Raw genomic sequence first — 26,538 nt, forward strand, 5'->3', positions numbered from 1 at the left:
ACTGTTTCGAGACCGAGCCGAGGCGGCAATCATTGCAGGCCTGGAGCAAGCTACCAAAGGCGGTGGGGAGCTGGGCAGAGCGGGTGCGCAACTCCGAAAAGCCGTGAAAGAGGGCATGGCGGATTTCTACCGAGAGGAATCGACCATTTAAACCCGCGATTTATTGCTGTTCAACACGGCTCGGTGAACGGTGTGCCGCAGCTTGCCATGAACTAGATGTGCACAGCGGTCGCAGAGTCCCTCGTCTTTCTGGGTCACCACAATAGATCAACTGAACCATCACCAGAGTCGACACCGGATAAAGACTGGTGGCGTCTCCATCTCACGCCACTTGCACCCCCGGTCAACAAGGGGGACAGACTGGAGAAGTAGCGACTTGCCTGCCAGCTCCATACGATATTGAGCCAAGCGACAACATTTGGTCTATGAGTAATCGAATCCCAGCAGTAGCTAGCCCAAAAATCCGAGATTCGACCGATGAGTACCTGTCCTGCCAGCCTCGCGCACCAGATTCTCTTCTATCACCGAGATAGAGAGTTCATTAACCAATTCTGGCTGCCACTGTCACCGGCGTCATACCCCTCACTTTGCGTCACCACTCAAACATTCCTTCAGTGCCAACGATGTCGTCTTCGGTGCTAATGAAGCCATCTTCACCGTTTTGAAGGAGGCATTGGTATTCTCCAGACCAGATCAACCATTGAGCACATTCGCACACGGCGACTTCGAAACAAAAAGGCCCCTAAGAGTGGATCGCCTGGAGAGCCAGGTTACATGTATGACACATAAGCATCCAGTCAACATAGTATCTTATCAAGCAAAGCGTCTTTCATTGGGCCTAGTACAAACCATGGATGCGGTAGCAGCAGAGTGCGGAGCGGAGGAAGACAAGCAAGCAGTAACGACTGAAACCACTGGCACAAGCATAGCTCCGCAAGAGGGCTGGATCGGAGTTTCCCCGTTGCACCATCAAATGGAGCTGTGGATTCCCGACACAGCCGAAGAACTCGCTCGCCAAACGGTGTCTTCGGCGGTGCATTTCCCAGAGACCCGTCGACGCCATCGCTGCACAACGTCACCCAAGAATGCCAATGTCTCATGGAAGGATATGCTTACTCACCTTGTCCCTTTTCTTCCTTACATTGAGAAGAGGGCCCCAGAGGCAGACATCAGTGTTTTAGGTCATGATGCTATGGCTATGGATATCGGTATCATTCAAACGTGGATAGATCGTTGTCAAAAACTACACGGAATACGCTGCCATGGTAGTAGAACCTCACAGATGCACTCACCATTTCCGTCCTATTTGATTGATGTCGAGCGGGGATGTTTGGTTGCGGCGCCTGAACGTCCGCGTTATGTTGCCTTGAGCTATGTTTGGGGCGGGTCGGAGGTTTCAGCTTGCGCTACGACATCGAATTTGAGGGAGCTTCAAGAACATAACGGACTCTACAATGGGAGCATATCACTGTCCAGTCTTATAAAGGACGCCATTGCTTTGGTCAGGGATCTGGGACTTACTTATCTATGGGTGGACCGGATCACAATCATTCAAGACGACGACGCAACCAAACACCACCAACTAAGTGCCATGGGAGAGATATACGCAGGTTCACTCTTTACCTTGATCGCAGCTCAGAATGAGGAAGCAGCCTTGAGTCTCTACGGACACCGCAAAATGGCGCATGCTCGTGATGGATCCCGTTCAAGAGAAGAGAAGAGCACGGTGGACGGACCATCTCTGGACGGTGCAAAACACATGCTCAATCAAGCGATATCACTCATGCAGACTAAATGGTATTCACGAGGCTGGACCTTCCAGGAGTATATTTTCTCTACACGAAGGGTCATCTTTCAAAACGAAAGAGTCAATTGGGAATGTCTATGTGCTTCTTGGCATGAGCGCCAAGATATATTCCGACTGACGCTCGCTCCCTCCCATGGCGTATTGCCAGCCTCTGATGCTTCTGCAATCAAAATGGACGCACCTGCTGCTGGTCTGAACAGTTCACCTTGGCCGGACATGATTCGATACACAAGGCTCATGACATTGCTCAACGAACGAGACTTGACCTTCCCGGAAGATGTTCTTGATGCATTCATCAGTTGTCTAGTACATTTGAGCAGCGTGTTTCCAGGAGACTTTATATCTGGTCTACCAACAATGTGTTTTGACGCTGCGCTATTGTGGCAACCATGGGCATACCTGAAGAGGCGAAAACCGCGAAGACTGTCTGCTAGCAAAGCAATCCTACCTTCATGGTCTTGGGCAGGGTGGGAAGGCATCATCAACTCCGAGAGCTGGAGAAGTGCTGCCAACTATCAATTCGAATATTCACCCATCTCAGATATCCCACAATACACTTCCTGGAGGACCATCAGTACTGTTCAATGGACGTATTCGAAGATGCTGACGTCAGAGCGTTTCCCAATCACTATGCCTCTGCAATTTGGGCGACCAGCGTTTACCAAGGCTGGAGATAACCTACCTCCGGGATGGTCCTTGTCTACAGGCTTGGGAGAGGATGGACATGCAGTTCGACATTCGTGTGACCCCTCCGTATCCTTTCGCTTCCCGATCCCGATCCTGGACCGGACAAGCCGCCGACAACCTGTGGTGAACGCTCGATATCTACATTGTATTACAAAACACGCCTTCCTCGCACTAGGCAAAGAGTTCCTCATCACGACGTCGGGTTGTCCTTCCATACAATTTCTCACAGATTCTGGTCGTTGGGCTGGATGCCTCCGACTCAACTTCATACCTTCGCATGCGCGTGACGAGACATCAACCTCGTCAGTCCCAGTCCTCAAACACCGTTCTCGGGATACCTCTAAAGCGCTTCCAAGCTTCTCATTTACCACCCCCTCGCACACTGAAGTTGCGGATGCGCTCTACGATCAGGCTCGGATTGGAGATGAGCTGTGTGAGCTTATCGAGATATCTGCTGGTTCAGTTGAGGACTGGGAAATCGATGCTCGAAGCTTTGATGAATGGTATCAAGAAGATTGCGGCTGGAACCAAGGGCTGTACGAGTTCGTCAATGTTCTCTGGGTAAGGCGGGCGGAAGGAGTTGCATATCGTAAAGCGCTTGGGAGGGTTAAGAAGGATGTCTGGGAGAACGAAGCAGAGGACGATATAGAGGTTACACTCGGATGAGATGCGAATAAAGGCGTGGTTTCGAAAGGATCCTGACAGTGCCAATGTCTTGTTGTGTTTGTTCGAGATTATGTTGGTTTTTGTTTAGCACTCCCAGCCTATTGCTACGTCCGTGAGATCAAATGAGCTTTGAATCTAGATGTCAGTTGGGTCGTCTCCGCAAAAATTTTGTCAGCTAGCCCCAAAATCATTTCCGACTGCATCGTCTGTTCTACTCTGTAGCGATTCTCATAGGCTGCAAGATGGCGTACTGGTCGTTTCGTGTCGATCTCGTCATTCTTCATGCGCAATCTAGCAGTCTGGTAAATATGCATCGGTATCGCCATCAGGCTATAGATGAGAGAGCTACAGCGCAAGGCACTATGGAAGAGCGGTCCTAATTAACGCGGTGTTGAGCTGCACGTCTTGATTGACGTCACGGCGGCCGCGGGCTGCGCGGTTGCCGTAGCGGGATGGCGGGACGCGACCTGCCACAGGCGAAACCGTGTTGATACTCCCGAAAATAGTTGATTTGCTGGCCACATTGATAAACATAACCCTTCACACGCCTCGCGTCTTCTCTTCTGCCTTTATCCTACCTGCGATACACTTCGTCGTCCTCTTCCATTGTTCAAGCGCTGCTGTGAATATTTGTACACTCGATCAACAACAAAATCATGTCGATAGTATCGCAGACCTTGCAGGGCGCAGTGCTCAGCGTAACTTCGAACGTGCTTGCGCAAGCCTTATCGTCGTACCAAGACGGCGTACGCAATTGCGCAGCTCTTGATCATCTGGTGCTCGTAGCTGACACGTATCCAGACGCCTTTCGTGCTCAACTATGCCACAGTCTTCAAGTTCGCGCTCTTTAGCGTGCTCAGCACCCCGCCCAACATTGTCTGGCAAGGCTACCTAGAAGAGCAATTCCCTACCAATGTGCCCTCTGCTGCTCCACCGTCCGAGAAGCCAGGCTCAAAACCCGGTCCCACCAAGACGTCCCTCAACAAGACCAACGTCCTTATCAAATTCCTGCTTGACCAGACCATCGGCGCCGTCGTCAATACGCTCATGTTTTTGGCATACATGGGCTATGTCAATGCGCAGGACAAGCCTGGCGTCAACGCCATGGACGTGGTTACGAGCGACTGCGCGAACAAGCTGTGGCCGATGATGAAGGACGGATACAAGTTCTGGCCTGCGATAAGCCTTATCAGCTTCCTGTGGGTACCAGTAGACAAGAGAGTCCTCTTTGGCTGCTCTGTGGGTGTTGTGTGGGGCATATACTTGAGTCTGGCAGTGGGCGCATAGATGCGTGGGCGGAATAAGCGGATCGCTGTGGCCGCGGACATCTTGAGCGTGGTATACCCTTTCTGTGCAGATGGTGCTTCAGATTGCCGAGAGCGCTGACGCACTCAAACCACAACAAGAAAGTTCCGTTTCGCTGGTTTGTATCACTCAACAGAAAAACCTATTTCATAACTTACCTAGAGGCGTTCTCCATGCGTTACATGATCTCTTCGTCATTTTGAAACACAACGAGCACTTGCAGAGTGGTTTCAGTGGTAAGCACAAGTGTTGAAGAATCGACCCTCTTCGTGCTGAGTGGCTCATCCAATCGCCGCACCTTAGCCGTCAACATTTTTCAGAAGTACCCACACAAGACCAACAATCAATACATCTATCTTCTGGTTCGAAAGAATCATGTCCCCTTCACAGTGGGGCTTTGGGAACGAGATCCACTTGTACCAAGGGATTTGGTCGCTCGGTCGCGCAATCAGATTGGACCGTCCATTAAACATTCAGTCGGGCTTACGCTATGCGACCATGCGCTCCGTAAGAACAATAAGACACTGTCTACTGGCCACAGCGTTCCCAATACGTGTACGCGTGGTAATTTTCAAGCCAGGCAAATATCGAATCTGCCTGCTACAAAAGGTTTGTTACTTTACATTGTTCTCTCCTCTTGCACCATAACACCTGCGCATCATGCAGAACCTCACAGAAACCCCTGATGTCATTACCCCTGTAGCCCCTTCAGTGGCTGCTTCGGATAGAGTCCACAACTCGAAAAGCACCAACAGCAGGCACATCTCCAAGGGCAAGCAAGCTGCAGGCTCTGGCTTCCACTACGGACCCGTACCAGGTCAGTATTTCCGCTCACGACGAGTGAAGCCCGAAGATGTTCAGATGCCGTGGCTCGAAAAGCCGCACCCCAGGCAGAAATGGGGCACAATTCTTCCTCTCATCGGCCTTGGACTCGGTTTCATGGTAGTAGCTATCATGATCTGGGACGGCTTCAGAGTCATAGGCAGGCACAAATACTGCGAGATCTACCACGATAATTTCACCTCACTGAACGAGAACGTTTGGACCAAGGAAGTGGAGCTAGGCGGCTACGGGTATGTTGCATCGTTTCATTATTACATGCGGACTGACTGATGTTTGCAGTAATGGCCAGTTCGAGATGACTACAGGTACGGACGAAAACGTCTTCATCGAGAACGGTGAGCTCGTTATCAGACCAACGCTCCAAGACGAACTGTTCATCGGCAGCAATTACACAATCGATCTCCGTGGTCAAGGATGCACTGGCTCTGATTGGACTGACTGTGTCGCTACTACCAATACGACCAACGGCACAATTGTTAACCCTATCAAGTCCGGGCGAATCAACACGAAGCTTGGTGCTTCAATCAAGTATGGCCGCGTCGAAGTCGTTGCCAAGCTGTCCGCTGGTGACTGGTTGTGGCCCGCCATCTGGATGCTACCTAAGGATAACGTATATGGCCCCTGGCCTCGCTCTGGCGAAATCGATATCGCGGAGTCACGCGGCAACGCTCCGGGGTATGCACAAGGCGGCAACAATGTCGTCTCGAGCACGCTGCACTTCGGACCTGACGCCAACCATAATGGCTGGTGGCGCAACAACGTCAAGCGCCAGGCGCTGCACACTACATACGCAGACGACTATAATACCTTTGGTGTTGAGGTAATACCCCTGCCCTCCTGTTCATGTTGTCTTGCGTGCCAGTATTGACCATGCTTCCAGTGGAGTGAGAAGTACATCTTCACTTATATCAACACACGCCTCCTACAAGTCATGTACACGCACTTTGACGAGCCCTTTTTCAAGTACGGTAACTTTCCTCAAGCCGATGCCAACGGCACCCGCCTGGAGGATCCATGGAAGGGCACCAAAAGTAACACAGCACCCTTTGACCAGGAGTTCTATCTTGTCATAAACCTTGCTGTCGGGTCAACAAATGGCTGGTTTGAGGATGGTAAGAGCGGTAAGCCATGGATTGACAGGAGTCTCCGGGCAAAGCTTGACTTTTGGGAGGCCAAGGACCAGTGGCTGCCTACGTGGAAGAATAATGGGCAGATGAAGGTTAAGAGTGTTACAATGTGGCAGCAAAGTGGACACATGGGCTGCAAGGCTTGATAGGTGCACCGTTGTTAGGTTTACGGGCTTAGTTTGTCAGGTTCGAAAGTACTGTTGAAGTGCAGGCCTGTACGAAGGAGCTCATTCTTTTCAAGTGTTTAGTCCTACCCAATAGAATAACTTAACCCAAAGTATAACCCACATCTCCCTCTGTAACATCTTGACCTAAAACACGGCGAATGCCTTCAGGGCCCATTTCGAGAGCATTTTAGAAGCGACAAGCTCCACCATGTTGATTTGCAGATGACCGTCGAAGATGGTTTCTAGGCAGGACTTCAGTTTGGTAAAATTGCATGTACAGAATAAGATGAGTGCGACGTGACCACAACGCATGTTCAACTTTCCTTGGTTGTACTGAATGTGGCCTTTGTTGGTACACGCATAATAAAAAGACCAACACATACCTTTTTGAGGTACGTCATGGTTGGCCGACATGAACGGTCCGTAAATTAAAAAGCTAGTGTTCAGTTGGGAAGGTGGGATGGCCGCCGGCTTACCATTTCGGGTTGTCACGATCAAGCAACCCACTTTTCCACTCCTAACGCCTATCTTCAAGCGCCGTGTCCGATGTTCGCAATCCGTTATGCTGTGACTAAGCCCGTTATTTTCCGACATGTTCGCATTTCTAGTCGTGGTCGAACTGCCTTCACGATTCACCACCAACAACATTCTGCATCCCATTGGCCCTTCCGGCGTCTCGCATCGCAACCATGCCGTACTCTCCTAAAGTAGGCGACTCGCTAGACTCGCTAGACACGCCATCCATGATTGTGGATTTGGATCTCATGGAGACCAATCTGAGTAAACTCATGGACCAACTCCTCCCTACTGGTGTCAGCATTCGTCCACATCTCAAGACCACAAAATCTGCCATTATCGCGAAGAAGATGGTCGCAGCGGGTGCAAAAGGGGGATGCGTGGCCAAACTCAGCGAGGCAGAAGTCATGTGTGAGAAGGGCTTCACGGATCTGCTGATCACATGTGAGATTATCGGTTCCGCAAAGGTCAAGCGGTTAGTGGAATTGGTCAAGAAGTACAGAGACGTAAGGATAGTCGTCGACAGCAAAGAGGGGGCGAGCGCTATTGAGCAAGCACTATCACAAAGCGGTTTTGAGGGCACAGTCATGACGCTCATCGATCTCGACGTGGGGTTACACCGCACAGGCGTGCAACCCGGTGGACCAGCTTCAGAACTAGCACGTTTTGTCACCAGCTCAAAGCATCTCAGACTCATCGGCGTACAAGGGTACGAAGGCCACCTGCAACATGTCCATGGTCTCGAAGAGCGCAAAAGCCAGTGTCTCGAGAGCATGAAGATCCTAACCTCGACTGCAGACGCGCTAAGAAAGGAAGGGCACGCCATCGATGTAGTAACGACTGGTGGAACTGGAACTGCAGAGTTCTGTGTCACCGTCCCTGGAATCACCGAGGTACAGCCTGGCTCTTTCCTCTTCATGGATACGGACTATCGCAACGCTGTTGGTTCGACGAATTACGCTCAGAGCCTGACTATCCTCTCTACGGTTCTAAGCAAACAGGGTGCAAATATCATCACTATTGACGCGGGACTCAAGTCGCTGACGACAGACTCTGGGCTTGCAGAATGCAAGACACCAGGGTATACATATGGAGTTTTGGGTGATGAGCATGGCAGCCTTGCCTGGGAAGAAGGCAAGGCTCAAGAGTTGAAGATAGGAGACAGGGTCGAGATGGTACCCAGTCATATCGATCCGACGGTCAATTTACACAATGTATATTATGCGTATCGGAAGGGGGTTGTTGAGGAGATTTGGCCAGTGGATAGTAGGGGGTGTGTGCAATAACAGTCTGAGTTCAATAACGGCTTTTGGAGATTGGGAACAGCAACTCGCACATATTACCAAGCGCCACACTGTGACAAACCCCACTGCTCACAACTAAGCTCTATCCAGCAGATTCTCCCTTAGATACTTCACCGGAATCTTCGCAAGGGGATCTTCCCCGGTGAACGACGCAGCCGCTCTCTCTGCCCTGGTCATCTTGGTGATGTCATACTTTTCACCACCCAAAATCTCACCACGATCCTTCTTGTACGCTTTGAACTTTTCATCCCAGTGCCATGGGTCTTTTTCTGTGCTGTTTGTACCCTTCGCATTCTTTGCATCGCTCGAGCCCCTCTTTCTCTTGCCCCTTTCAGTTGGTGGCGGAGAGACAGCCTTGCCACCTGTTGCCTCTGGGTTCGCGTTCTCTTTGTCCGCGTCGTCGTCTTCAGGAATCGTGACCGGATTCTCAGCAGAGCTGCCGACAGGACTCGTGGCCGCTCTCTCAGCTTGGAGTTTCTCAAGGGTCGTTGTTCCAGTCATGAACTTTTCAACCAATCCATTGGTTTCCTCGTACGTGTTGTCATCGCCGTCAAAGTTGCCTACCTTGGACAATTTCTCTATGCGCAGCTTCGTTGCAAAGGTTCCCTTCTCGGAATCGAGACTGCCCTTCTTGAAGTAATCGACGGCTTCTTTACGCCAAGCTACACAGTCTCCTTCAATGCCATATGCAGGGAGATCGTGCGATATTTCCAGGTAATATGCGATACCAAGGGCCAAGTCAAGAAAACGGGAGTCTGGTTTGAGCTCGCCTGCTGCTTCAATGGCCGCAAGCACGGTGAGTAGTGCGCATCCCAGTAAGCCGAATATTTCGCACGTTGTATCGCCGTCTTCGTTGCCCAGGAGCGCAGAGATGGATTCATCATCGTCATTCAGCCAGAGGCCTACTGCACTGATCACCGACCACATCTTCTCAATGCGTTCATCCTTGGCGTGGAAGCCTTTATCGAATTCGATCAGCTATTCATTGTCAGTTTCTAGCTGGCACACATGGCCGATCATCGCACCTACCATGTTTTCTATAATCTCCTGCATTCCCCACCCTTTCCAATCTGTGTATTGGATCAAGCCGAAACTATCAGGATCGCAATAGTTGCTCTTTCTCGTCAGCAAGTCTGCCTTTAGCCAAGCATCCCACATCATCACCCATTTGTGCTCCGGAAATTTGCTCGGTGTTGCTTTGAAGACGCCATCTTTTCTGAACTTTTCGTCGATAGGCTTGTAGAGCTTTTCGAAAATCTCCACTTTGTCTTCAATGTAGGCGTCCGGGTCCAAGGTCCAATTCAGCCAATTCTCGCCCTTTACGTCGAAGAAGGGACGAGGTATACAGACGTAATCGTGCGGTACTGGATTCGTAGGCTTGTTCGACTTGTTCTTGTGTGTACTGCTGCCGTTCTTACTTTTCGCACCCTTTGTTTTATCATTCTCGTGGGAGCGCACCGTCTCAAATGCAGAATCCGAGCTCTGACTGCCCGACTCATCCAGGAAAACGCCGGAATCGTTCGCGGTCTTCTGCTTCTTCGCCGGAGGCATTTTCACGTATAAGGCAGTACAGGGCTGAAGTTCGATATGATTTAATTGATGAATTGAGATGGATACACGACAGCCTTGATGGGTTGTGAGTGACATTGATGAGGCTTGTCCGGAAGTTCATGGAATCATGACATCAACAGGTTTCGTCATCGCTTCGGAAGCCCCTGAGTAACGCGAATCTACCACGACCGCACGTGAACAGTGTTTTTGTCGTTGTGTGACGCGTCTGGCAAAAGACACGCGCCTTAAATGTCTACAATTCGGTGTCACCAGGACGCTCATCGCCTTCTCTAATGTAGCCGGGACTATGCTAGGTATCGCTGGTTGGCGTTGCACATTCAAAGGGTGGTGCGTGCTGAGGGAAGGACGCGTCGATGGCGGACGTCAGGAGACATCTGCGGATGCGTGCCGTGACCATGCTGGCTGACCAACACAACTCAGTCAGCTTAACTTGCTGTTGTGTCCTCGTTACCAGTGTTACCATTTGCTGCATCAAATTCCAATTTTTGAGATGATGGTCCGATTTGTTCTCGTTGTCAGAGCGCTGCTGAGATTTTCAAGCCGTGGTAGGCTTGCTGCGGAGGGAATGCAAGGAAAGAGCGATACCATGTCAAAGAAAACCTCACGACTAGCCCGTTTGCCAAAAAGCAGCCGACCCTTTATCTGCATATTCAATCTGTGACAAAGAAGTAAATCATCCAGACTCTCTGTTGGCCAGCTCGATGAAATAACTAGGCGTCACGACAGGACTTTATTGTATCTGGCGACTGTGAGGGACGCGAATGAATGCAGTATAGCGGCCTGTTCCTCGATAACCTTGGAACCTTTCGCTATCCTTTCCACCAATCAATCACGTCTTGCTTTGGGAGGTAAAAAAAAATATCCTGGTCCAGCTCCAGCAGACGTGTTGAGTCGCAGGGATAGATTGACAAAAAATGAAGTGTCCCGTGCCAGACTCGAACTGGCGGCCTTGGGATATCTGCTGCTGAGAGCAGTCATACATGATCATATGAGACCCACGTGATAACCAACTACACCAACGAGACTTTTCAAGCTATGCTTGAGTTGGAGTTGAACCTGTGATGGAAAGAATCTAAAAATAACAATTTATGATATGTGGATAAGAACGATGAGTGTAGAGTTATAATGTTGGAATCCCAAGCACGCTAGCGCCTCTTCGCCGCGCAAAGAGTGACGACGGCTTTTCAGCCCCATGCAACGGCAGCGTGATCTTGGGTTTCTCCTTATCGACTTGGCCAAAGTCGGGCTCCAATCTGGTGGGGCGCCATTCAGGGGCTTTCTTCTCGGCGTCCGCCTTCTGCTTGATACGGCGGCGGGCATTGCGCGACTTCTTCTTGCTGTGACTAACCAGTCTTTTATTCTCACACAGCATACCACAATGGTAAGGTAGCTTACGCAGGTGGTACATCTTGCGCGCCCTCTTTTCTTCTTTGTTTACCCTCTTGTTCCTGCGCCTTTCTTTCGTTCTCTTCCGCCTGGTAGCTTTTTTTGTACAATATTTTTGCTCCGATTCAAGTGCGTGGTACGGATTCACCGGAGCTGCAAGAGATGGATGATGGAACAATAAGCTGTGAAGTATGCTGGCAGCTGTATAGAGCTCATGGATAGGTGTAGCTCGAGTGGGTGGGAAGGCGTAAAGAAACGCGGTGAACTCACACAGTTGAGAGGTATTGGCTTCGCCGGCTTTGCGGCAGTGAGTCTGCGATATTCGAATTAGCCTGATCAAGTGTTCAAAAGGACAGCATGGCTTTCGTGCAATTTTACTTACATTGGTGGCCATGGGGTCGGTCGCGAGCTGTTGTGTGGTGTAGCTGGAGAGCAGGAAACTTGGCGGGAAGACGCGAAGCAGCTACGCTTCACCACTCACCGGACAACCCTAAACCCCTCTCGTCCAGTCACAAGGCGGCCGCTGCTCGAGATGGCACGGTGTTAAGCTCGAAGGTGGGTCCGTTTCGACACTGGAGGAAGGCACGACTCTCGCCACCTCTGCACCTCGAAACACTACCCAGCACAGTTCACCGCTGTAAGCTCTTAGACTCGCCTGTGGTGAAGTCAAGAGATAGCAATCGATGGTATCTAGTCATTTCAATCGCCTTACTCACCTTGGGTGCGCATAATACTCATAATCAGGATTGTTCGAGGGTTGGAGCTGGTGCTGAGTCGCGTTTTCCACGTGGGACGCTCCTTCCTCTATCGCTCTTTCCCCACGCGTCGCTCATTGTTCACGCGTCGCGCTTTTCGTCAGTGAGTCACAAGCTAGTATGGTAAGACGCGTTGGTCCTGTAAACGCGTCAATTTCCTTGCCACTGAAGCTCATTTCTGCCTTCGGCTTCATACCACCAGACATCACGACGTCTCTGCTATCTTCACGTTTCGCAATCAGAGGTCTAGCCTGCTACTGCGGCTGCAGCCATTCGATTAGTGTGTCCACCAATATTGAATGTCAGGTCGTGAAGCATACAGCGTCGCGATTCCTGCACAAACATCTACCAAAAACAGGCTTAACCCTCTGGCCAATGTTCTGGACGGCCGAGTTAACGCAACAATGCAACGTAGCAACATACACAATACAATCTCATGTCTTTCATCAGCTTGCTGCATCACGTAGTTGTCGCCTAGCTGTCGAATCACAAATGCAGGGACGAGATAGTGATACGGATCAGTCTTGAAGGATGTTTTCTTCTCATTGTTTTGTACATCTATCCAACCCAGTCAATCTCCTTCTCGTACTGCCAGAAGCTACCCGTCTTGTTCTGAATGTCGTGGATTGCGAGCAGCACCGGCGTCTGAGCTCCTTCTTCTACAGTTCGTGTTCCGTTGCCTAAAAATTGAATACGAAATCAGTATATGCCTCCCTTGCAGTTCATACAAAGCATGCTCACCCTTTGTCATGTCGGTGTTGACGTAGCCGGGGCAGCAGACGTTGATTAAAACCTTGCTGCCCTTCTCCTTCTCCTGCCTGGCCAGCGCACGTGTGGCTCCGATGATTCCTGCCTTGCTCACAGCATACCCTGCACTAGGGAACCCAGCGTCCTTTTCTTTACCAGCCTCCACAGCAGCAACGAACTCCTTCATTATGTTTGTGACATCCTCCTCGGTCTTTGAGGCGAGGAAGCGGTTGCGGACTTCTTCGGAGTATTTGTTTAGTTTACCAGCCATGCTGCCGAGGTTTACAATGCGGCCGGTGGGCTTTAAGAGGGGGAGGAAGGTGTGGCACGCCTCGAGCGTCTTGTAGTAGTTGCAGTCGAGGGTTGTTTTGACAATGTCAGCGTCTGCGACCGTTAGCATAAGCGATACGTGGTACGGGAAGCGATACACACTAAAGCCGTCCATGGCAATTCCTGCGTTGTTGATGACAAAGTCAATGCCATCTCTGTGCGTCTGCTTCAAGTGGTCTGCGAGGGCCTTGATGCTGCTGCTGCTCGTGATGTCAAGCAAGTGGAATTTAATCTCAGAGAACCCTCCGTCGGCCTTCAATGCCTTTGCCTTTTTGAGTTGCGCATCTTGCTCCAGTTCTTTGACGGCAGCTTCCCCCCTGCCCTGATCACGAGCTGTCAGGTAAATCAGGAAGGGTCCGCTGTTAAGGGGCGACTTGGGGTATTGAAGGGCGAGCTGCTGGACAATTGCGCGTCCAATGCCCTATAGGAATCAGTTTCGTACTTGTGAAGGGGCTGTGGATAAGTATAAGTACCTTGTTCGCGCCGGTCACGACTCCTATTCTGCTGTATGACATGATTGTTGGTGTGCCTCAACCAATGGACGTTCGGAGAAAGAAAGCGAGGACATTGATATGCCACAGCATTTTCCCCACATCTGTACCATTAATCATCATCTGAAGAACTAAGCTGTTCGGAGTTACGTAGGTCGATACGTCACTAATCATCGAATCGTCGGTGGATTCTTCGGCGTCGAAAAGCGCGTCTTACCTGATAGGGTTAGCTCTGTCGAGGACACGATCTGCTGCCTCTCTGCCGTCCTCCAAAATCAACCTACGGAGGGTCACAGAGCTGCCCATACAACGTTCGATCAATGGTCGAAGACCGGCCACCTGATGCAAAGCTTCTGCCTTTGCTACCTATCATCTGGTCTTCTAGGTACATGAACTTCACCTGAGCAACAACAAGCGTCCCCCCTGGGATACTCACGTCGACCATAGCTGCTATCTTGTACAGTGTTGATCGTATCACCCTCCGACCCACACTTTGTCGTCTCTCCGGTTGCTCCCCATATCAACCGTGGAACCGTTTGCAGCTTGTCGATGCGGTCGCTATGTCCGGGTACAGACCTGTCTTCTTTGATTGAATCGTGCCACCAATAGTAAGCTCGTCAGCTGCATTTTCGGAGCCCAGGGCAGATATGGATGCTATATCTGTCAATAGGATACTACCGGAGAAGCAGAAAGAGTATGGTTAAAGATTGAAGGTTGATATACCATTCTTAGGGTTGACCTGGAGGTATAGATGGTAAATCGAGTCTCGAACGCCGCGTATCTTGCCTACGGTCGCTGCGTTTCCGGCATCCTCAACTGGCGCCGTGAGTGTAGCTGAGACGGTGAGTAAAACCTGAGCGAAGAAGGCGAGCATCGCAACAAATCTCAAATTCATGGATTGAATGCACAAGAAGGACAGTTGCTTCGCCCTCCAGGCCTCTTTGAATATGATCGTATCTACGCATGGCTTGATCTTGGTCTGCAATATGGCCGATTGATCACAGCTGCGGCACGCGTAGACATAATCACCACCGGATATCGAACACCCCTGGCTTGTCACATGTGTCAACAAGGCAACACAGAGCCACTCATGCCATCATCATGGTGAACTATCACTGCTTAGCAAGAGGTCCATCGTATTTCGCCTACCGGTCAACTGTCATTTTGATCATCCGCACTAACCCAAAGCATTAGCGCGGAACGCTAGCACCGTGCACTTGGCGGTTGCCTCTCATCTTCAGGGCCTCTACATATCCACTCACTGGCAGCCATTCTCGACTCGCGATCTCAGGATTTACAACTGCATTATCAACTCTAAATGGCAACATACGTTTGTCATGATCGGGCTATCATCGGTTGAGTCTGCCACCCCATGGGTCACGGCCAGACATGATCATCGAGCGGCACGCAAGGAAACGGACAGCGCAGCTGACGAAGAGATGAACGATCGCGACCAAGCTAGGTCTATATCTTTGTCTTCAGCGCGCACCTCTGCAGGAACCGGAGAGTCTGCGCTAATCACTCCAGCACTCTCATCAAACAACGACAATATCAAGAGTGTGGAGATCAAATCACAAGACATGGAGCAGTACATCGCTCTTGGCTGCCTTCACCTCAAGCAGCCAATCGATCGCATATCAACGTCTCCACCGTGTGGTGATTGGAATGAACTACTGTACCATGAGCTTCAGGACGAAATCAAAGCAGTTATTGGCACAGAAGCATCGAGACTGCTGGAAGCTGGTTGGATTCGCTTATTTTCCTATGAAAAATCGCTCAACAGCGCATCTTCCCGAAGACTTCTCCGCGTTTACTTGTTACCAGAAGACTGGGGTCGCCGTTTTGTCGATCGGAATAGCAAGGGGTTGAAGACTGCTTTGCGACAACTTCTACAAAAGATCGACATTTCATCGACTGCTTGGAACGGTGACTGTGAGCAGGGTGAGGTAGGCTATTTTGATCCTTGGGCCGACACAGAAACGTCCTCGTTGTACTACTTGTTCAATAAGCTACCATCACCTGCGCCAAATCCAGCAGCAATCAAGTGTCGGTATACACGTGCTGCCGTACAAGACGTACTTGAATCTGCAGCGGTGTCTGAGTGGTCAGAGCTTGGTGAACAGGCGCTGCCAGGGCTCAAAACTAGACTCTACGCTTACCAGACACGTTCGGCGAGTTTGATGCTGCAACGGGAAGCTTCGCCACAGCTGCAGCTTGATCCACGATTAGAGATCCGCACCGCACCAAACGGGAAGAGGTTTTACTTCGGGGCTCGAGATGGATCGTTTCTGCAGGAGCCGCGCTACTATGAAACGAACCGTGGCGGTATTCTAGCAGAAACTATGGGCTTGGGAAAGACTGTCATCTGCTTGGCTGTTATCTTGGCAAGTAAAAAGCATCTTCCTAAAATGCCGGCTGCGTACCGGCCAGCACCTCCTTCCCGAAATCGGCCTGGATCATTGGCAGACATGGCAATCCCAGCTGCGGGTCGACACTCTATTCCAGCAAAAGCCTTCTTCGAGCAATCTGAGGCGAATGGTGCGGGAAACATGACGAGGTTCATAGAAGCTCTTGACCGAGACATCCCATTCTATGAGATACCACCAGATCTCCCACGTATGAATCGGAACACTCGGATACCACTACCACGCCAATTGGTGCTCTCTTCCGCTACCATCATCGTTGTGCCTCGAAATTTGCTACATCAGTGGCAGTCGGAAATACAAAAGCATGTTCTTCAAGGCGGTCTGAGGATCCTCGTGGTGGATTCTGTACCCAATCGCGCTAGGAAGACCAAGATACTTCAACAACCCGATGAGACTATGGAATTCCGGAGCGACCTACCAGCTCCTACCGAGCTCATGAAATTTGACGTGGTTTTGTTTACTCGCAACCGCTTTGAACAGGAGATACAAGACGGTCAGGATGAACTTGGACGACGCATGGTGTCTGGTGCCTCTCGTGTTTGCAATTGCCCTTACATAGGAGCAACCCGAATGCCCGATTGCAGCTGCGCTGACACCGATAGAGTCTACGAATCGCCACTGAAGAAAATACACTGGCTACGTATTATCATTGACGAAGGCCATTCGTTCTCGAGCTCTCTCTCGAATGCTGTATTGGTTGCTAAGCAGATACAGGCCGAAAGACGCTGGGTCGTGTCAGGAAGTAAGTCATACAGAAAGATTTCCTCCTGCATACGCAAATTGACCTTTTTTCATAGCACCTGCGAAGGATCTAGTGGGTGTAGAGGTGGACATGGCCACAGTTGAAGCAGAAAGCGACCATGCGTTGCAGCGCGAGCTCGCCATCAACCAGAGGAAATCGTTCGACTTCGATTCAGATGCCAAAGCTGCGAAGGCTCTAGGCATGCTCGCTTCAAATTTCCTTATGGTCCGACCCTGGTGCGATAATCCAGAAGGTAAACTTGACTGGGACGAATACATCTACCGTCATGAGCACCAATACAGAAAGACCTATTCCGGATTCTCATCGGGCTTTAGTCGAACACTAGAAGGTTTGGTTGTGAAAACACGACCGGAAGACGTTGAAAGGGACATCGTTTTGCCTCCGATGATACACCGGACCGTGTATCTCAAGCCATGTTGGTTCGATAAAATGATAGCCAACCTCTTCGTTCAAGTCCTCCGCGCGAACGCCATAACAAGTGAAAGGACCGACGTCGATTACCTTTTTCACAAAAACAGCGTCAAAGCCCGTCATAGTCTCATTAAGAATTTACGTCAGTCCAATTTTACATGGACGGGTTTCAGTCTTTCGGATGTAGTCTCGACACTTGAGACTACTAGTAAGTATCTTGCCAAAGAGGACAAGAGTTGCTCCCTTGATGACGCAAAGTCCCTCCTGGAGAGCAGCCAAGTCATATCGAAGCTTATGGCTTCCGCTGGATGGCTCGCATTGAGTACATCTCATGAGATAGGAATAGCTGTCGAGGGTTGGCCAAAGGAGGCCCAGGAGGCCTTTGCACTTGTTTATCCGGCGAAGCCTATCATGATCGGAGCCACACAGCTGATTGAAGGCCAACTTCACGTCGATAGCAGCATACGTTCTCTAGACCCCACCGCCGGGCTAGAGGCTATTGGGCATGCCGCAAAAGCAAAAGCTATCGCAATGGCCGAGGAAGAGAGCAAGGCCAAAGAGTCGAACGAGGGCACAGTCGATGACGCACCCTTGCGGAGGACTGGAGTTCCAACTTCGTTAGTGCAGCCACTGACCAGTCGGCGAGCATCAAATATTACAAGCAAAGTTTCTCCTCCGAAGCCGACAGAAGCCAAGCCCGTAGTGGGTGTCAATGGTCACACAGACCGTACATCACCTATTCGCTCGAAGAAACGAAAGCTCACCTTTGACGACGAGATAACAGAACTTTCCGGAGATTCGAGTTTACGGAATACACGCTTCATAGGTACAATGTCAGCCAAGCTTACCTACCTCTTGGACAAGGTGATGAAACACCAGGTGGAGGATAAAATTATCATTTTTTACGACGGTGATAACGCGGCATTCTACATCGCCCAATGCCTTGAGTTGATGTACGTCAACCACCGCATATACGCCAGAACCCTAAACAACACTCTGCGGTCCGAGTATGTACGCTTATTCAACGAGGATCCGGACGTTCGCGTCTTGCTCATCGACGTCGCGTGTGGTGCTCTGGGGTTGAACCTGAATGCAGCAAGCGTTGTGCTCATTGTGAACCCGATCAATAGGCCAAACATTGAGGCTCAAGCGATCAAACGAGCGCATCGCATTGGACAGACGAAAGAAGTGCTCGTTGAAACCCTTGTTCTCGAGAACACGATTGAGCATGCCATCTTCAATCGCGCGAAGAAAATGTCTCGTGCTGATCATCAAGAAGCCAAAGAGCTCGAGGACGACGCTGGCATTATTGAGATTATTCAGAACGCCCAGATACTGCCTGTGGGTGATGATGAGGGTGAAGGCATTTCAAGCTTTGCATTACTGCAGACACCGCAGCAGCTTTTTGGGCGCCCGAACCGGCACAGATACCATCGATATGGAGTTGCAGAGAAAAAGCCGGAGGATGCACCGCAGAAGAAGGCAAAGAATTCAAAGGGTGCAGGAAAAGGCAAGGAGGATAATGTGCATGATGCCCACGTTGCGACGCCACCCTCTGGGACCAACTCTGGTCCTAGCCTGCCATTGCGAGGGCAAGCTCAAGATGTTAGTATGGTAGCGGCTGATGCAGCCTTATCTGTACCAACTGCTAGTATCTTTGGCAATGGTTGAGGCACAATGGCTTGTATTCCGATTTCTGCGCATACTTGCAGGCTCGTTCGCTCGGGTTGACAATGGAGTGTTTCTTCTTTACCCCTTTACCCCTTTATCCATCAGTTTTGGCTTCGGCTTCAGTTCCGACTGTTTTGGGATGCAATACAGTATGTTGGAGCAAACTTCTATAATACCCTTCTCTAGCTATACTTTTGACATGATGTGCCCAATGCCATTTTTAGTGAAATATGTACAATGCTGCTTGTCGAGAACGCCGATGAACGCCATGCTAACCAGGACGTGCATTATCGCATCTCCTGCTGACCATCGGTGCCCTTGACGTCGTCGTGGTTGGTCCATACACTCTCCATGGCCTGTCCCAGGATTTGCATGCCCTCTTCGATTTCTGCTTCGGTGATGACAAGTGGTGGGACGAACCTCAAGGTGTTTGTACCACAAGTGATGATGAGCAGACCTCTTTCACGGGCCGCAGTGACAATGGGCGTGGGATCTACATCGAGTTGGAGGCCTAGAATGAGTCCCTTGCCTCTTACTTCCTTGATCTGGCTCGAGAAGCGCTGTCGCAGAGTATCAAAGTGCTTGCGGAAAGCCTGCTCTTTGGCTGGTATCGAGTCGAGGATCTCTGGCGATGACAGGCGAGAGAGGATGTACGAAGCGACACGCGATCCGAGAGGGTTGCCGCCGAAGGTGGTGCCATGGTCACCAGTCTTGATGTGTTCACAGACAAAATCATTGACAATAGTGGCGCCGATAGGGAAACCATTGCCAAGTGCCTTGGCAGTGGTGACAATGTCGGGATGGCATTCCTTGGGATAGCCTGCGTGTGCCCAGAAGGTACCTGTTCGGCCCAGACCGCACTGGATCTCGTCGAAGATGAGGACTGCGCCGACTTCTGTGCACCTCTTTCGCAGCGCGAGAAGGAACTCTGGCGTCGCGACATTTACACCACCCTCTCCCTGGATCGGCTCTACAATAACACCACATGTTGCGTCCGTGACTAGCTCGTTGACTGCATTGACGTCGTTGAATGTGCCGTACTTGAAGCCGGGCACCATTGGGGAGAATGGCGTCTGGTACTTTGGGTTTGGCGTCGCGCTCAGACTTCCCATGGTCCGGCCATGGAAGGAGTTGTGGAAGGACACGAACTCGTGCTTGTCCTTGTCGGGCGACATGGACTTGCCGACCTTGCGCGCAAACTTTATGGCAGCCTCGTTGGCCTCGGAACCGCTGTTGCAGATGAAGGTGCGAGTGGCGCTAGCGAAGCCTCCAGTCGCGTGCGTGAGCTGGATAAGCTGCTTGGACAGCAGGCCAGTGTGAGGGTTGTGGTAGAGGTTCGAGGTGTGCATGAGTTGCCTGGCCTGTAGTACCGTCGTCAGTCTGGCTGCGTCCCTGGTAGTAGTGGTGAGCGACGTACCTGTTCTCCAATGACTTGGGCTACACCGGCGTCGCAATGGCCGAGGGCATTGACGGCGATGCCAGCTGTGAAGTCGAGGTACCGCCTGTTCTCAATGTCCCACATGTAGCATCCCTCGCCCTTCTCGAACATGGGTGGTGGCCGTACATAGGTTGGGACCATGTACGGCAGCTGCTGGTTGACCAGGCCGGCTGTCTTGGAGGATGGAGGCGGGTCGGGCGTGGCCAGTGTAGAATCGCGCTATACCAAGTCATTATGGGAAGCCCTCGAGAGAGTGCGATGCGAATTGGTTGGTACTCACGGCTATGGCATCCTTCACATCCTGCGGCAGACTGGACCCCCTAACGGCAGAGGCTGCCGAAGCAAACCGCGCCGGGGTATAGTTGACGCTCCGTGTGCGCAATGCAGCGCACACGCGCGTGGAAGCCATTCGTGAAGCCATTGCAATGTACAAAAATCAAAAGGCGACGCAACAAGTCCAAGGCCTCACCCGATGCGCTCGAGGTGACTGTTCGCCGTGACGCAACTTCCCAAAATTTTAGCGTGCATGATAAGATAGGCCGACGTCGGAGCGTCCGAGGGGTGCGTCTATGGGCGCCAGGAACATCAGCTCCCCAGGGCGTCACTCACTCGCAAACCCCATGCATCTGCACTCACTTCACACCACACCTGCGCATGCAGTGCAAACACGGTAGTCGGCTTCTCCCAGAGAACTGCAAGGCATTCGGGACAGCGACCGAAAGAATGTCACTGCGCGAGTCATGGCGATTGACGCTGCGGGGAACAGGCCGTCATACACATCTTGGATATTGTTCTCCGCATCAGCATGGACGGCACCAGACTGCTGCGAGCAAAAGGGTCTTGTATACTGCAGTGTAGCTAACTCGGATAATCGTAGAACATTCAAAGGTGGAAGCAAGTACATAAACTATGGTCCGGCTGATACGCGTCGCGTTCCTGTCCCCACGAGCTCCTCACGGTGCATACTTTTCGAACATCCCATCTTGACCCGTGTCTAGTGTCCGAACCATGAGCAACCACGCTCTTATTTACGGTGCTTCCGGCATCTCAGGCTGGGCTGTTGTCAATGCCATCCTCAACGGATACCCTTCCAAAGATGCTTTCAGCCGAGTCACAGCTATGGTCAATCGGCCACTAACACGTGAGATGGCTCTCTGGCCTGATGACCCCAGACTGCAAATCGTATCTGGTGTTGATCTAGTCAAAGGAACGCAGAGCGAGCTGGAGAAACAAATAAAAGAAAAGGTCAAAGACGTTGATACTGTCACGCAAGTCTACTTCTACTGTAAGTAAAAGGCTCCGTGGAAAGCTGCCGCGTCTAACATGACCAAGCATACAAGCAGATTGACGACCCTGACTCCGAGTGCAAGACCAATGAAGCCATGCTCGAGCGCGCTGTGACTGCCATCGATCATCTTTCATCCAAATTGACCTTCGTGCTTCTTCCTACGGGCACCAAAATCTACGGCTGCCAGATGTTGGACAAGTTCCCATTTGCGAATGAGCTACCACTCAAGGAGACATTGCCACCGATTCCCGAGCCATACCTCTCCCAGCTTTTCTACTACAACCAGATTGATTGCTTGAAGCGCATCTCCAAAGGAAAAACCTGGACTTGGTGTGAGGTCCGACCGGACAACATCATCGGATTCGTACCAAACAACAATGCCTACTGCCTCGCGCAAACGCTTGCCTTGTATCTTTCACTTTATCGATCCATCGAGGGCCAAGGCGCAAAGTGCCCGTTCCCCGGTACTGAAAAGTCGTGGGTGAGCAAGTACAATGAGTCTCCGCAAGACATGGTCGCGCACTTCTCAATCCATGCGTCTTTGAACCCAGAGAAAACTGCATCACAGAGCTTCAATGTGGGTGGTCAAGAAGATAGCTGGAGCGGCAAGTGGCCGATAATCTGTGATTACTTCAGTCTAACGGGTACTGGGCCTGAAGAGGGGTCGCCACAGCCCGGAGCGTACATTGACGCGCACAAGAAGGAGTGGGACGAGCTAGAGAAGAAGCACAACCTTAAAAAGGGCAGCGTGGATAGTGATATCACGCATCCGGGATTCCAGGCAAGTGAAGCGGGCTGCTGAGGGTGTCCTTCTCAGGCGTAGTAGCTAACATGCACCAGTACTTCATCATGACAATGTTCGACTTCGACCGCCAGATGAGCATGGAGGCTTCGCACAAGGTTGGGTATTCGGAGGAAATAGGAACCAAGGAAACATGGACGGCTGCCTTCGATCGCATGAGGAAAGCAAAAGTTATACCCTGATGTTGTCGAGGCAAGGCTCTGCTATCCATGTCAAGGGGTTCGTGCATAAAAAGGTCCGACGTAAGGCTCCTTGAAACTCGTGATTGCCGGGCCCGGTGCCATCTCCACTGGCGCAGCGGAAACCGAAGATGCACCCAGTTCCGGCTTGTTATGCTCGTCTCCTTGTCAAAGTAGCACCGTCTATGAATAGCGCAATGCCCCTGTGCTACTAGAGCTATGACGTTCACCACCAATTCATAGCAAAACTACTGACAGCTGCACGACTGGAACGCTTGCGAAGCGATCCAAGTCTCTACGACAAATGGTTTTTCTCAGTGTTCTACGATGTTTCCATCCGTTGGAGGCCCGCGATACAAGGCTGTCCTGAAGGGCTTAGGCCTGGTGGGGGTGATTTGTTTAGGTACGTCGCGATGCTAACACTAGGTATGCACATAATTAGCTCAAACCTCCATTAGAGCATTGGGAACCCAAGACGCTGCTCGATGAGTGTAGTGAACATCGCAGTCCACGCGTGCGTCAAGACAATCGTACCTTGCATAGCGCTAACATCCTTGCAGTTATCTCAGTCATCTTCAGCCTTCCCCATAGACAACGCGGCGCGAACCTCAACCTCCCACTACGCATACTACCGCTCGGCGACGCGACAACATGGGGATGGCAACCGAATCAAGAAAGCGGAACGGACGGATATCGCGCGCGACTGCTACGTGAGCTCGTACGTGCGCGCTACCACTCGGTTGACTTTGTTGGCACGCAGCACTCTGGGTTCATGGACAATAATGACAACGAGGGGCATCCGGGGTTGACAATCAGCCAGCTACAAGGAGTGATGAGAGCTGGGCTACAGAAACGGCCAAATGTAGTGCTGCTACACGTCGGCACGAATGATCTGGCTCGCCCCGAGAGCACGGAAGAAAGGTGGTCTGATGCGCCGAAGCGATTGACAAGGCTACTGGACGAACTGCTAGATGTATGCCCAGATGCTGTTGTGCTCGTTGCAAAGATCATACAGGCAGAGAATGCGCAGACCAGGGCAAATATCGAGGCCTTCAATGATGCGGTGCCTGCGGTAGTGGATAAGAAGATTGAGCAGGGCTTCAAAGTCGCGGTCGTCGACCACAGTATCATCTGGCCTAACGAGTTGGTTGATGGGCTGCATCCGTCATACTCTGGGTATCTTCATATGGGTGAGATCTGGCTGGAGGCTATTAAGAATATCAGTGCTCAAAGACTAATAACACCGCCTGTTATGGTACAGTACCAGAAGTGACCAATAAAGATCTCCAACATACATCGTTGTCCAGGTGTTAGAAATCATTTGGTCTGATGGATTTTCAAGGCGTACACTGCTATCTGACAATACGCAGGACAGAGGTTCGACGCATCTGCATCATGCATGTCTTACACACGAGCTGTATATTGGTTGGCAATCCAGATTGTCAGACCGATCACGGCAGAAGAGCAATCGGGCGTTGCTACAAGCACGCTACAGGCGAGTCCTTCCATTCCAGTCTTCATCAACGTCATCCAAGCCGTCTTGAGTATTGCTCGACCTGTACGACTCGAGCCCCATCATTCTGGTGCGTTTCATGAGTCGCGTGTCATGAACATATGCTCATTCGCCAGATGCATCTTTGGAGTCCTGTGCGGGGTCAAGATGCGGGCACGCGGGGCGTTCACGCTACATCACGCTAAAGCATATCCAAACCCCAACCTTGGAAGTTTGCCCTTCTCCAAGACGAATTGATTGCTTATCTCAAGGTCAACTTGCAGGCAATTACGCCTTGACGCGATGATACATGTTGTGAAACATCACCATCTTGTTTCGAGAACCTCATTTGACGATCGGCTCTCATTGTCTGACGCTTTTGGCAAGTCTCCCTTGCTCCTTTGCATATAAGGCGTCGGAAATGCTTTGGCGAACAGCTGCCGCTGCAGACAGACCGGATGAATACACATGACAGTACTGGTAATGTCATGGCCACAAGAGCCCGTCGGCGTTGGTGTATTTCATCAATCTTTCGGTTCATTTTTCTTATCTAGCCTTACTTCATTCGTCTCAGCTTGGCCATTACTATCGGATCTTTCTCCGTCTCTGAAATTTGAGGGGATAGATCGGTCAGAAGACAAACGTCAACATGGGGTTCGTAGACGAAGATCGTCTTCGTCTGGTTGCTATATGGGTGCCCATCGCGGTACGTTCTCATTGAGTTCGTGTCCAAAAAACTGACCTAACAGGCCTGGTTTGTCGCCTATGTAGTTGCGACGGCCGTGTACAACGTCACACTTCATCCTCTGGCCAAATATCCTGGACCGCTCTTATGGCGTATTTCGCCTATACCCTCCATCATTTCTCTGATTCGCGGTCGCATTGCCTTTGAGTACAAGATTCACCACGACAAATACGGACCCGTCGTGCGTGTCATGCCCAATGAGCTCTCTTTCAACACAGCAAAAGCATGGGATGACATCTACGGACACCGAATCGGACTGGCGAACATGGACAAAGACCCTATTCATGTCGGTGCGGTGGAGGCAATACCAGGTGCCACTAACCTGACAATGGCACCGGACATTCACCATGCTAGGCAGCGGAGAGCACTTGCTCATGCGTTCAGCAAGCAGGCACTGCTGGAACAACAGTCAATCCTGAAGGGATACGTAGATTTGTTTGTGGACCGGCTGAGGGAGAAGGCGCATAGAGGTGAACCGGCAAACCTCGTATCGTGGTTTAACTTTTGCACTTTCGATATCATTGGTGATCTTAGTTTTGGAGAGCCTTTTGGGTGTCTGCGAGAAGGTAAGTGTTACTCAGACGGTAGTTATTTAGTACAACATATTCCTCGCTTGGTACTAACAGACTTCGCGCAGGCGAGGGCTCGGAGTCGGCAAACTGGGTTGTCCTAATCTACGAAGCCATAAAGTCCGGCGCCATCGAGCAAGCAACCCGGCGCTTTGCTAGGCCCGGTTCTGTCGCCCAGAAGTTCCTCATGTGGTGCATCCCCACGATTGTCCGCGAGCGCCGTTTCCGCCATTTGCGCAACTCGACCGAGAAGACTGTGAAGAGATTAAATCAAAAAGATAGCGATCACCGCGATTTCATCTGGTATATCTTAAGACAGAGAGAGAAGAAGAACGAAGTCAGCGATGACGAGGTCATTATGAACGCAGCATTGTTCATCGTGGCAGGTAGTGAAACCACTGCAACAGAGCTTTGTGGGTTGACGAACTACCTCTTGAGGAACCCGGACACATTCAAGAAGCTGAAAGATGAGCTAAGAGGAGCGTGTAAGACTGAAGCGGACATCAATATGGATGTCCTCGGCAACCTACCGTACATGAATGCCTGCATTGAGGAAGGCCTCCGAATTTTTCCTCCAGTACCTATCGGTCTTCTCCGCACAGTGCCCAAAGGCGGTTCGCTGATCGATGGCCATGCCGTCCCCGAAAACACATCCGTCTGTGTCAGTTCCTGGGGCGCATCACACTCGGCGTCCAACTTTGCAGAGCCCGACTCTTTCATTCCTGAGCGCTTCCTCGATACGCCGGAGTCGAAAGCAAAGTTCGCTGGCGACGTCAAGAAAGCCGCGCAACCCTTCTCCACTGGACCGCGAGGGTGCATTGGCAGGAACCTGACATATGTCGAGTTGCGATTGATTCTGGGCGCGTTTCTCTGGAACTTTGATGTCGAGTTGGCGGATGGCGCGCCGCTGTGGCATCCAAGGAATGAGTTTGAGGGACTGAAGGCGTACAATACTTGGGAGAAGAGTCCGTTGATGGTTAGGTTGACGGATATTAGGGAGCCGCGTCGGTGATGCTGCTATGTAAAGTTGATGCTCCCAGGTAATAGGCCT

The 26,538-nt window shown here is 51.1% G+C and overlaps 9 protein-coding genes across 9 annotated transcripts; 6 read left to right on the forward strand and 3 right to left on the reverse strand.

The window, feature by feature from the left end:
• Positions 1-3,816: 3,816 nt before the first annotated feature.
• Positions 3,817-4,447, forward strand: ACET3X_009208 (uncharacterized protein; the record flags this gene model as incomplete). Its single annotated transcript, XM_069455377.1, has 2 exons — positions 3,817-3,906; positions 3,962-4,447. 2 exons carry the CDS (start codon positions 3,817-3,819, stop codon positions 4,445-4,447), a joined length of 576 nt encoding a protein of 191 aa, XP_069303285.1.
• A 678-nt stretch (positions 4,448-5,125) lies between these two features.
• Positions 5,126-6,581, forward strand: ACET3X_009209 (uncharacterized protein; the record flags this gene model as incomplete). The annotated part of the gene is made up of 3 exons (XM_069455378.1): positions 5,126-5,538; positions 5,588-6,128; positions 6,189-6,581. The coding sequence occupies 3 exons, from the start codon at positions 5,126-5,128 to the stop codon at positions 6,579-6,581; spliced, it is 1,347 nt and encodes a 448-aa protein (XP_069303286.1).
• Positions 6,582-7,291: 710 nt separating this feature from the next.
• Positions 7,292-8,404, forward strand: ACET3X_009210 (uncharacterized protein; the record flags this gene model as incomplete). The annotated part of the gene is made up of 1 exon (XM_069455380.1): positions 7,292-8,404. One exon carries the CDS (start codon positions 7,292-7,294, stop codon positions 8,402-8,404), a length of 1,113 nt encoding a protein of 370 aa, XP_069303287.1.
• Positions 8,405-8,497: 93 nt separating this feature from the next.
• On the reverse strand, positions 8,498-9,973 carry ACET3X_009211 (uncharacterized protein; the record flags this gene model as incomplete). Its single annotated transcript, XM_069455381.1, has 2 exons — positions 8,498-9,400; positions 9,452-9,973. The coding sequence occupies 2 exons, from the start codon at positions 9,971-9,973 to the stop codon at positions 8,498-8,500; spliced, it is 1,425 nt and encodes a 474-aa protein (XP_069303288.1).
• A 2,686-nt stretch (positions 9,974-12,659) lies between these two features.
• ACET3X_009212 (uncharacterized protein) lies at positions 12,660-13,853 on the reverse strand. The gene is made up of 4 exons (XM_069455382.1): positions 13,686-13,853; positions 13,315-13,633; positions 12,877-13,266; positions 12,660-12,815 (listed from the first exon to the last, which is right to left on the reverse strand). Exons 1-4 carry the CDS (start codon positions 13,725-13,727, stop codon positions 12,694-12,696), a joined length of 873 nt encoding a protein of 290 aa, XP_069303289.1. The 5' UTR covers positions 13,728-13,853; the 3' UTR covers positions 12,660-12,693.
• Positions 13,854-17,714: 3,861 nt separating this feature from the next.
• Positions 17,715-18,974, forward strand: ACET3X_009213 (uncharacterized protein; the record flags this gene model as incomplete). The annotated part of the gene is made up of 1 exon (XM_069455383.1): positions 17,715-18,974. The coding sequence occupies one exon, from the start codon at positions 17,715-17,717 to the stop codon at positions 18,972-18,974; it is 1,260 nt and encodes a 419-aa protein (XP_069303290.1).
• Positions 18,975-19,128: 154 nt separating this feature from the next.
• ACET3X_009214 (uncharacterized protein) lies at positions 19,129-20,900 on the reverse strand. Its single transcript, XM_069455384.1, has 3 exons — positions 20,693-20,900; positions 20,392-20,631; positions 19,129-20,335 (listed from the first exon to the last, which is right to left on the reverse strand). Exons 1-3 carry the CDS (start codon positions 20,831-20,833, stop codon positions 19,262-19,264), a joined length of 1,455 nt encoding a protein of 484 aa, XP_069303291.1. The 5' UTR covers positions 20,834-20,900; the 3' UTR covers positions 19,129-19,261.
• A 520-nt stretch (positions 20,901-21,420) lies between these two features.
• Positions 21,421-22,502, forward strand: ACET3X_009215 (uncharacterized protein; the record flags this gene model as incomplete). The annotated part of the gene is made up of 2 exons (XM_069455385.1): positions 21,421-21,697; positions 21,745-22,502. 2 exons carry the CDS (start codon positions 21,421-21,423, stop codon positions 22,500-22,502), a joined length of 1,035 nt encoding a protein of 344 aa, XP_069303292.1.
• Positions 22,503-24,822: 2,320 nt separating this feature from the next.
• ACET3X_009216 (uncharacterized protein) lies at positions 24,823-26,499 on the forward strand (the record flags this gene model as incomplete). Its single annotated transcript, XM_069455386.1, has 3 exons — positions 24,823-24,879; positions 24,923-25,484; positions 25,556-26,499. 3 exons carry the CDS (start codon positions 24,823-24,825, stop codon positions 26,497-26,499), a joined length of 1,563 nt encoding a protein of 520 aa, XP_069303293.1.
• Between the last annotated feature and the right edge of the window lie 39 nt (positions 26,500-26,538).

The sequence above is a fragment of the Alternaria dauci genome, chromosome 9, assembly GCF_042100115.1.
Source record: "Alternaria dauci strain A2016 chromosome 9, whole genome shotgun sequence".
In the NCBI taxonomy this organism is placed as follows: domain Eukaryota; kingdom Fungi; phylum Ascomycota; class Dothideomycetes; order Pleosporales; family Pleosporaceae; genus Alternaria; species Alternaria dauci.